The sequence below is a fragment of the Helianthus annuus genome, chromosome 14, assembly GCF_002127325.2.
Source record: "Helianthus annuus cultivar XRQ/B chromosome 14, HanXRQr2.0-SUNRISE, whole genome shotgun sequence".
Lineage (NCBI taxonomy): Eukaryota > Viridiplantae > Streptophyta > Magnoliopsida > Asterales > Asteraceae > Helianthus > Helianthus annuus.
This window is the reverse complement of record NC_035446.2, coordinates 167652240-167664205: the sequence shown is the minus strand read 5'-3', so window position 1 is coordinate 167664205 and position 11966 is coordinate 167652240. Positions and strand designations below refer to the sequence as shown.

The 11966-nt window shown below is 36.5% G+C and overlaps 1 protein-coding gene across 1 annotated transcript; it reads left to right on the top strand.

Moving 5' to 3' along the window:
• The first annotated feature begins 3110 nt into the window (after positions 1 to 3110).
• Positions 3111 to 8779, top strand: LOC110904911 (arginyl-tRNA--protein transferase 1). Its single transcript, XM_022150776.2, has 6 exons — positions 3111 to 3440; positions 4994 to 5032; positions 5854 to 6004; positions 6112 to 7143; positions 7545 to 7860; positions 8451 to 8779. The coding sequence occupies exons 1-6, from the start codon at positions 3290 to 3292 to the stop codon at positions 8565 to 8567; spliced, it is 1806 nt and encodes a 601-aa protein (XP_022006468.1). The 5' UTR covers positions 3111 to 3289; the 3' UTR covers positions 8568 to 8779.
• Positions 8780 to 11966: the final 3187 nt, after the last annotated feature.

Sequence of the window (11966 nt, the reverse complement as noted above, 5' to 3'; positions counted from 1 at the left end):
GACTTTATTTGATTGAACGGATGGTGATACACAATATTTATAGACACAACGTCCTATGTAAACTAGACCTATACCTATAGGACTTTATAGGATTTAATGTCTAAACCTTATTACACCACGTAGTACATCTTGAGAAATCGTCACACAATAAAAAAAACATGAAACAATATGAACCTTTGACCGTATGCTTGTAATTTTGGGTGTGATAAGATGCTTGGCGAAGAAACGATAAGTTAGTAATTGTTAGAGATGAATTGCACTTGGAGTTTCTTAGGTGTCACCTTATATCATTCAAAGTGGAAAACAATATTCAAATAGTTGTTGTGTGTATCGTAGACAATATTTAGTAAGATATATTTCACCGTTAAGAAAGACAATGTAGACACCTATACATCGTCTATCATATTGGCATGCCACATATCACATGTATATCCATGAATGCACTAACGAATAAAGGGGAGCCTTATTGATGAAGGGGTCAGTTGACAAGTTAGTTAGATACTAGATAGTGTTTTTGTTTTCCCATACACGAACTAGTGAATGCTGTTTCACTGTAAGACCATGTGTAGTGGTGAACAAACATAATGCCCCCACCATGGGGCATTATCCGACACGTGGCATCCTAGTCATCGTTGGGCATTATAGCAAAAGTGGCGTAGTGGGGCATTATCTAATAATGCCCCTTCCAATTAGAAAAAAAAAACAAACAAAATGGGCATGTCCCTGTGCATATTTCGGTCATTGTGCATATTATTTTTTTTATTGCAAAAGTAGGGTTATATCAAAAGTTGTCAGAGGCATAAAGCAATTTGATTGGTGGGTCAAAAGGTGGTACAAACCAATTTGAGCGTTTTAAATAAAACGCCACCAACAAAACTTTTCAAAAATAACGCCGGCTAACGCCGGGTGTAGTGGGGGTAGGGGCGTTTTGGGGCGTTTTTTTTCAATTTTTTTTAAAAATCGCGTCCCACTACGGGTGGTCTAAATGCAATTATGCAAGGTTGCGTATATTCCAAAGAGCGCCAACATGAGGGGTTGGGTTGGCATCTAAGAGGCGTGCCTAATGCACCAGTCAAGAAAGGTACTACTATTGAGAAAGTCATCTCGATGCATACAAAGAAGTGAAGCACACCAAGTTTTTTTTTTTTTTTTTAAATTAAACATGTGTAACGTACGAGTTTAATTACCTTTTTTTGTTGCAATAGTAGACTAGGCGTTTTTTAGTTGAAGTAAAACAACTAGTGTAAACAATTTGTTATAATAATTCATGAAAATATATAAGATGGAATTTGTTTGCTATGAGCATATTATAAGAATATACCGTGCACATGGTATAACTTTGTATAATAAAGTCAAGTTTTCTTATAGATTTTCAAACTAATTTATTGTAATGATTTATGTAGAATTTTGATATATATAAATGTGTGTGTTTGCAATATGGAATTTGTTTGTTATGAGCACGTTATAATACTTTATACATCGTATAAATCTATGTCATAAAGTTAGCTTTTCACATTTAATAAACTACAAATTATATGGAATAATTGTTTATTATAAAGTTATAGTAAGTAGTGTGTATGAGTAATCTGTAATTTATAATAATTATACACATTTTCTTGTTAAATCTTCGTGATACTTTAGTGTATTTCACTAGTTGGTAGTGAATACTCTATATATTAATCAATAGCATACTTTACTATATTCACTTGATAATACATTAATTGTGAAACCACTAAATATACAGAGAATACATGTATTCATTTTTTTTAACGGACATGTATTCACTAGTAAAGACATTGTAGATTCTAATAGTGTGTTAACTAGTGTTTGTTTTATAATCACCGGTGAATACACAATTTATGAAACTATTAGAAACTAGTGTTTGCATGTATTTACTATTGGATATTACAAACATAGAACAAAAATTAGGGGAAACAGAGTTAGGTTAAAAAGAAAAGTTAAAATCTTTTTTGATGAGTCGACAAAGAGTGTATCGTGTAGTAAAAAACCACAATCAATTATCACTCCGAGTTGATCGATCAATTGTATAAGCTGTTTTTAGAAACTAGTTTATTGTGCTTAGTTGCAAAGTTGTGCTTTGCACTCGATTGCAACTCAAAGCCTACAAAAGAGTATCAAAAAAGGACCACTGAGGATATCAATCACTTATCACATATGTATGAAAGACCCAAAAATCGTTGCTAAGGAAATAATTTTGGGGATTATTGATCACATATGTATGAACATGTTTAGATTCAATTATAAAAAAGTTCATAAAAAAGAAAGAAAAAGAGTGATGTAGAAAGTTTTATTAACCTATAGAATATTAAAATAAATTTAAATAATATCCCATGGTTGTTAGGTGATTGTTACCTTTAGATAAAAGTCACATTATGGAGTTGAATTCAACACCCTATCTACAACACATTTTACAAGAAACTTCCATCTAAAAACCTCTTTGCATACATCACAATTTTGTTTTTCTCTCAACACAAATGTCATGTGTATTTTTCATAATTCTTTTATACCTAACTTTGAATGCCATACAACAATATATTCATTTTCCAAAATCTTCATATAAAACCATATAACATCACTTTCAAGATCATTACCATTGTCAATGTTCAATCATAAAATACAAATCCTCAAGATCATTACCATTGTCAATGTTCAATCATAAAATACTTAAAAATCGTATACTTAAATAATAATAAAGTTATCCTTTTAATAGGATGAGATCGCTATGGTACCAATACCAAATCAGTATCAAAATTACCGATATTGAATTTCAAGAATAACGGGTACCGAATACCATACGAAATCTATCAGTATAATTCCTATTCGGTATGATAACAAACCGGTATTCAATACTGATACTAATACAAAATTTCTAAAAAAATAGAAACCAAACACCATTACGATACCTATGCTCAGTATCAAATGTTCTTCGCTATATGATACCAAACCAGTATTCGATACTAATACTAATACCGAATTTCTAAAAAAGTAGAAACCAAACACTATTACGACACCTATACTCAGTACCGAATACTCTTCGCTACTTTTAAAGATTGATAAAAATAAATTCTATTTTAACATATATTTTTTGTGTTCATATCTCACAAAAGAAGAAAGTACTTCAAGTAAATTAACAAAAGGCTTGTACGAGCTACGGTTGGGTGACCTATTCCTCCATTCTCCGATCCAATCCCCCGCCGGAAAACAGTCAATTCCGGTAATCATCTCACTAAATGAACAACTGAACGAACGATTGATCGATCGTGTACGTATGGCGGATAAGAAGAAGATCAAGAGCGAAGCTAGCAGCAGCACCAGTACGATCGAAAATGTCAAAAGCGAAAGCGTCGTCGTTGACGTTGGTCGCCGGAGAAGCTCTTGCGGTTATTGCAAATCCGGTTCCGACACCAGCATCACTCACGGTTACTTTCTGATTCACTCATCAATTAGGTTTACTGTGCTGTTTAATTTGTTGATTTCACTAATCTGATTAGACGTATAATATGTTACAAAAGATAATATGTGAATTGTGATCCTTTTGGTCAATAGAAAGTGAGCAGGTTTGTACTTTTTAGGGCCAAATTGTAAAAATTTGGGAACTGTTTTTTTCAGGTCAGATTGTACCTCATATGAATATTTTAGCATGTTTGAATAAGGTGGAGAAAATTGTTATGATACATGTATAACTTGATTAACAGTATATGTGTTAATATGCGGTTAAATCGGTGACATATCAGTTATAACCGACATATCGGTTATCGGTCCCCATGTAAAATATCGGTGTCAAATATTGCTCGGAATATCGGTACCAATATTATCCGATAATTGATTGATATTTGACTATATCACCGATTTTCCCGATGTCAGTACCTTAGTACCTTTCTTCTTAGTTCTATCATTCGTCTTTCTTCTTATTGCTGCTATTAATTGGTTAATTGTTAGTGTTTAATGTTTGTGTTTTAAGTCTTAATCAGTTCCTACTTGCTACAATTGTTAGCGTTTTGCAAGGTGTAAATGGTTAATTTGTTAATGAATAATGGTAGGAGAGTATACTGAATTGTTAGTGTTAAATTGCTCTCTATATATAAATTCTACATGATATTAAATTACCGATATCCCACCGTGATAACCTATATCTCACATGTTGGTCTTTGACTGATATCCGGTTTTTTATCGCATTAATTGCTTAGTGTGTAACAGTCTCAAATCAATTTGTTTGAGATTTAGCTATACAATCATCAAAAGTAAGGTGAAAGTGATCTGATACTAGACTGAGAACATATGGTAGGTTGGAAAAACCGTCACTTGAATATTTACTTTCTTAGCAAATGAGACTTAAAATGAGAAAATAGTGGTATAGCATACTTGTCAACATAGTTGTCCATTGGTGAATAGCGGTTCATAGTGACAAGCTACCTATGTGCTACGAAGCGATAGCGACAAAATAGCGCCCGCTATTTGATGAATAGCCATAAAGTAGAGCAACAGAAAAATACATGTTATCGAGCAGTGGAGATAAGGAAATACAGAAAAATACATGTTATAAGACCAAGGTATTGAGCAGTGGAGATGAGAAAAAAATTGAAACAAATATATAAAAAATAAAAATGTTGCGACATATAACCTATACACTATGTAGCGCGCTATACGAGATAATCAGTTAATCCCTCTTTTTTTAGTTTAAGACGTTTTGCTTACAACCTTGTTTAACAATTATGCATCTAGCGTATGTTCTAGTGGGGCCCTTTGCATATTCAGTAACATGTTGAGAAGTGGGAGATTATCAACAATAGACATCATTATGGTAGCAAAGTATAATTTACAATGTTTGATCATCTGTAGGATATCGCCAATATGGGTTCTATAAAAAAATTGTGCTATTTTGTCCTCCGAATGTATATGCAGCTAGGACATAGAATAAACAGACTTCTATCTGCATGTTTCAAATTTAAATTTCGTTTTCTTGATCTTGCAGGTTTGTGGGCACACAGTTTGACTGTTTATGACTACCAAGGTTAGTGTATGTACTATGTTGTGGTTATATTCAGAAGATTTTCATGTCCTATAGCTAGATGACATAAATGGAGCGTATAACAAAGAAAATAAGAGACAAACATATAGAATACAAAATTATGCAGCTTAATCCTTTATTATGAGATAATGAAATGAGATAATTTGATACAAGAAAGTAGGGCTGTAAACGAACCAAACGAACACGAACAAGACCTTGTTCATGTTCGTTTGTTAAGAAATATATGTGTTCACGAACCGTTCACGAACACTTATCGAACGGGATTTTATGTTCGTGTTTGTTTGTTAAGGAAATGAACTTGTTCGTGTTCGTTTGTGTTTGTTTGTTAATTCTAGGCAACGAACGTTGACGAACACAAATGAGCACAAACTAATGTTCATTAACACAAATGGAAACAAACGAACACAAACAATCGTTCATGAACAGAATATATAATACACGGACACTTATTAGATATTTAATTTGTCGGAATTTTAAAGTATTTAAATAAAAATATAAAAATTAAAAACACTAATGAAGTATCAAACACAAACGAACACGTTACCGAATGTTCACGAACATAAACGAACGAACACGACCTCTGTTCATGTTTGTTCATTTAACTAAACGAACGGAATTTCTTGTTCGTGTTCGTTTGTTTAATAAACGAACGAACACAAACGAACTTCCCGCCGAACGGTTCACGAACTGTTCGCCGAACGTTTAGTTCGTTTACAGCCCTACAAGAAAGGGTACACATTTAAATACATGCTCAAAAATACAACTTTCTAGAATCTATTATGATTCTCTTTTTTTGTTGACAGCTCTTCTTGACAGAGGTTGGAGGAGATCCGGCTGTTTTCTCTACAAACCTGAAATGGAGAAAACATGTTGTCCGTCTTACACAATCCGTTTGAAAGCAACTGATTTTGTCCCTTCTAAAGAACAAGTTCGTGTATCTAAACGAATGCAGAGGTGATCTAATAATTTAATATTTATCTTTGTCTTTCTGAAATGATAGTCAATTTAATTAATTGCTATATTAACCGTATCCTGTTACCGAATAATCAACTTGATCACAGGTTTCTAGATGGTTCACTCAATATCAAGAATTCAGATGAACATAAGGGGCCATCATCTGCCAGTTCAGTACAAAAGGACATTATAGCAGATAACGTACACTCGAACAACGTCGACCAAAAGATCGTCTATCTGTCTGACCAGATTAATTCAGGTGTACTCACATGCGTAGAACAGGGGAAATTTCCTAGTGAAATTCAATTCCCTAAAGCTTCTGTCAAAAGTGTTGCACCAAACAAGCGAAAACTACAAGCGGGAGAAGCTCAAGATCTTGTGTATACCAGCAACATTTCTTTTCAAATCGTTGCTGCTTTAAGACGGGTCCAAAAGAATGTCGGCACAGAAAACGATCCGAAAGTTGTTGCGGAAATGCTATCAAACGGTTTAACTAATTCAGCATTGGCTATCGGTTTGTCTGTAAAAGCTTGCAATGGACATATTAATTTCTATTCTACCGAAACACAAATTCAGGCAGATGCAACGGTCGGAAGACCTGCGATTTCTCACGGGAGTTCTTCGAATAACCCTGAAAAATTTCAAGTCAAAAGACAGAATCTTGAGATTCGTCTAAAAAGGTCAACTTTTGACCGGGAAGAATATGAACTATATCGAAAATACCAGATTAAAGTGCATAATGATACACCAGATCATGTGACTGAAAGTTCTTACAAGAGATTCTTGATCGACAGTCCGTTAATATTTGTTCAACCAAATGGAGACAGTACTGTTCCGTCATGTGGGTTTGGTTCGTTTCATCAACAATATTTGGTTAATGGCAAACTGATTGCAGTTGGTGTGATAGATATTCTTCCTAAATGTTTGTCCAGTAAATATCTATTTTGGGACCCTGATCTTGCGTTTTTGTCACTCGGTAAGTACTCGGCACTACAAGAAATAAATTGGGTCAAAGAAAGTCAAAGACAGTGTCCAAGCTTGCAGTATTATTATCTTGGATACTATATTCACTCCTGCAACAAGATGAGGTATAAAGCAGCTTATCGTCCATCTGAGCTTCTCTGTCCTCTTCGTTATGAGTAAGTTGTTTTTTTAGAGTTAATTGCCCTGATGGTCCCTGTGGTTTCACGTTTTTTCACGTTTGGTCCCCACCTTTTGAAAATAGCAGGTATGCTCCCTATGGTTTGTCATTTTGTTACTCGGATAGTCCCCTGAGTAAATGTCAGTTAGTTTGGAAATAGCAGGTATGCTCCCTATGGTTTGTCATTTTGTTACTCGGATAGTCCCCAGAGTAAATGTCAGGGGACTATCCGAGTAACAAAAGGACAAACCATAGGGAGCATACCTGCTATTTTCAAAAGGTGGGGACTAAATGTGAAAAAACGTGAAACCACAGGGACCATCCGGGCAATTAACTCTTTTTTTTTATATTAAATGATATAATAATAGTAAACATTTAACATTACACATGTTCTTGCAGATGGGTTTCATTTGATATTGCTAAGAGGCTACTTGATAGAAAACCATATGTTGTATTATCCGATTTTGCCACCTTGCAAAACGAGGTGGATTTGTTGCCTGACGCAATTGAAGATCAGATTGAACAAGAGTATGAATCGAATGACATTCGTGTTGATGGGGATGAAGAAATGTCTGAAGGTGCTTTCGAAGACTCTGACGATGATGACGACGAATCCTTAGTACTACCAGAATCCCTTAGTTTGACGCCTACTGAAATGCGAAAAGATGTCAGTAATATTGTCATTGGTTTGAGGGGAATGCACCTGAAATATAAGGTACACTTCAACCGAAGTCATTATCATTTTTGTTTTTCTTGCTTAAAGCAACGTTATTCAAATTTGAGTAAACTGCCATTTTGGTCCCTGTGGTTTGTTTAATTTTGCCACTTTAATCCAAAACTCAAAACTTTTTGCATCTGGGTACCTGTGGTTTCAGTTTTATTGCCATTTTAGTCCAAAAATGAAATTAGGTCATATTTGTCTTATAAAATCCTGCTATTTTGTCCTTTTCCGCAGAGGCAAAATGATCATTTCTTTTTTATAAATAAATACCATATTTTATAAGACAAATATGACCTGATTTGCCTTTGAGGAAAATGACAAAATTGCAGGATTTTATAAGACAAATATGACCTGATTTCATTTTTGGACCAAAATGGCAATAAAACTGAAACCACAGGGACCCAGATGCAAAAGGTTTGAGTTTTGGACTAAATTGGCAAAAGTGACCAAACCTCAGGGACCAAAATGGCAGTTTACTCTTCAAATTTTAACCTGTTTGACTCGTTATCAATCAAGTACAACATGTTGCCATATAAATGGGTTGGTAAACTTGTATGCGGTTTTATAATATTTTTTTTTTGAAGGATATACGACAAGCGTTTGGAGCCAAGGAAAGGAACTACTTGGAGAGTCAGTTGGATAAGTACATGACGGCTGTTGGTACCGATCTCTCTGAGCGAATGATTTACTCAGTTGGCTGAATCAAATGCTTTTCTGAACAAGAAACAAGGTGTTGGTTATTATTGTTGAAGATCATGTCTGCTGTTTCATCTTTACTAACGCTATATCTTTATGGATTATTTTTCTAGCTACAACTTATGATGCACATAGTGCAATACGAACGTGATTTTGTGTTTGCCTGTTTGATGAATATATATTATCATCAAATGCTTCATTTTATTAATCAAACTCATACCCTTAGAGCATGCGTAGTCGTTGGGGTGTGAATAATGCCCCACCCTAGGGCGTTTTGCGCCATGTGGCAGAATGGGGCATGATTGGGCGTTTTCTAAAATGGGTGTAGTGAGGATGTGGACATTGTGGGGCATTATGCTTGTAATAAAATTAAATAAAAAAACATCAAAAAAATTTGATTGGTTTTACAAAAATGGAAATGAATCTGATTGGTTAAAACCTTGCCCCTACAGCGTGATTTAAAACACGCCAAACCAGAAAAATTGGCCAAACACGCGAGGGGGGCGGTGTATGGGCGTGATCGGGCGTTTTTTTGGCTATTTTTAAAAAAAAACACGCCCGCTACGGGCGTTCTTATGATTCAAATCTTGATTTTCTAAAAAACCTTGATTGAAAAAACGATCATTAACCCTTATGATTCAAATCTTGATTTTCAAATACTCTTCAATTCCATCTTCATCTTCTCTTCACAATTTCATGCGAACAAGTAAATATTTCATGGTTCATCTTTTATGGTAAGGTAAATTCAACAAAAAAACTTATAAAGCTCTTTCATACGAACGAGTTTATCCTTGGTTTTGCATATTATTGTTTATGTTATTTTAAAATTGGTTTTCAACCTTTCATTACAATGCCATTTAATATTTGATAACTAAACTGAGGGGGGTGGGGACTTGGGTTGGGGTATTGAGCGACAAGTGGCAAGCTGGTGGGGTCACATGGATGGTGCGGCGTGGCGGGGCTGCTGGCTGGGTGTGGGTTGGCGTGGCCAACCATGTGTCATTTCTTATTTTTTTTAACTATTTAAAATTTCTTTTAACTAAAACAGGATACTAAATATAATTTAAAAAAAAAACTACAAATAAAATTAAGAAGAAAAAAAACTACATAAAAAGGTACATAAAATAAAAAATATATATATATATACTTCAAGATTCGCCCATATCATACTTCTTTAAGATTTCTTGTTTCATCTTCAACGTCAATTCCAATTCTGGGCCACTAAGGTGATCCATGTTCATGGCGAGAAATTTCATATCCTCGCGTCTTTCTTTGTTATATGTTTTTTTATCGTACGCGGCTTGCATATTTTTCTTAATCTCCATCCTTTGTTGTTGGATGAAATTGAATATGTCGATTTTCGTTCCAATTTCATCCAACTTGTCGGTGTACAACCCTTTACCCGATGCCGAATCCGATCTCCCTCTTTGAACCCGTTTTTTTGACGTGTTTCTACTTGGCGGGCGAGGAGAATCATCAAAATCATCCAAATTTAGATCAAGCTCTCAGACTGAGCATGGGACGAGGGTGTTCGTGCTCTGTTGGATGAAGTTGATTCGCTAGCAGTAGGAACTCTCGCCCATTTAGAAGCGTACCTACATATATCCCAACAATGCATGTACTTGAACTCATGCGACTTGTTGTCTCTGTATGCTGTAATGGCGTTCTGGATAAAGTCCGCCTTCGTTTCACCGCTCCTTAGCGAGGTCCTCGCCTTATGGAAAAATTCGTTGAACGCGGTGACTTGTGTATTTATGTCACCCCACTTGGACGAGAGGCTATCATTTTCACGATACACCTCCTCGCTTTTCATTTGCGTATGAAAGGATCTCTTAATGGAATCCCAAAAATGCTGGCAGTGTCGTGAATTCCCTATTCCAAAAAAAAAAATAGGCATTCTAAAAAATTATATTAAAACTAAAAAGTAACATTGTTATATAAAAATACATTCAATTGGATTTTGCGATTCGTTGATATAACATTTTGCCAAAACGGTTTCTTCTAGCAGCGTCCACTTTAATTGTGTTCGTTGAGCGGCCACAAGAGCTTTCTCCTCATCCGTTCTTTTTTTTTCACGGGTTTTGATAACGAACCGCTCACGTCTTGCGGTTGTGTTTCGGGAACCGAATCAGGTTGGGAAAGGTTATTGACGGTAATAGATGATTCGTCGTATGGAAAATTCGTGTAAACACGGTTTCCTATAAACGACGCGACGACCGTTAGGTCGGGAACCGGTGAGTAGATGAAAGGGCCGCTAGGTCGGTTGTTGGTTGATGGTTTTGTGGCGGGCTAGGGTTCGGGGTTTCTTGGTACCCAAAAGGGTTGTTAGGGATAAAATTTTACAGCATGTGGATCACGGATCCTCAAGTGTAGCCTGGATCATGGATGCACAGTTTAGTATGGATCGAGGATCCTCAGGAAATGATACAGGAAGGCCAAGGATCCAGGATCCTCATTATTATCCTAAACTAACAATTGTTTCCATTGTTTTTAAACTTGTTTTGCAGCTGTATTCGAATGAGACTTGGTCATACCAAGATTCCAGGGGAATATGCTTGACATTTTTGCACGTGCAATGGCTCCATGACCGTTGTGGTGATCGTGGGGGAGCTTGCACCAAAGTCGGATAGTTTGTTACTTAGATATTTTCTAATTTTAAAGGGGATAACAAGCTTTATATAGCAAGTTAGTTACATATACATACAACTCTCGCACTCTCTGCAAACTCTTGGCGATTACACACACTAAGGTGGTGTTTGTTTTTCAGATGTAAAAGGTCTGCAGTCTGCGGACCACATCTGCAGGCATCTGCATGAGAAGAGGTGGACCAAAGGTCTGCAGTCTGCAAGGAGAAGAGGGTTTGTTTTTTTTTTTTACTTCTACAAAAACCACACACAAACACACAACACTCCTCAGTCCTCTCTCTCTGCTTCATCTACCACCACCACCACCACAACCATCCGCCACCACCTCCTCCACCGTCCACCTGCCACCACCACAACCAACAACCACCGTCAAGCACCACCGCAAACCCTAGTTCCTGCCGCGAAGCCAAGCACCACCGCAAACCCTAGCCCCCACTCCACCGTCAAGCACCACCCCCGTCAAGCACCTCCTCTGCCACCACCATCAAGCACCACCGTGAAGCTAAGCACCTCCTCTGCCACCACCGTCAAGCACCACCGCGAAGCCAAGCACCACCGTCATCGTTCGATTTGGGGGTTTTGTTTGAAGATAAAGAACATCAAACCCACCACCGCCGATCTCTCTTTTCTTTCCCTCTCTCTCTCTCTCTCTCTACGGTCTCTCTCTCTTCTTTCCCTCTTATGCAGGTCTGTGGAGAGTGGTGGTGGAGATGTGGTGGTGGAGATGTGGTGGTGGCGGGGATGTGGGGATGTGGGGGT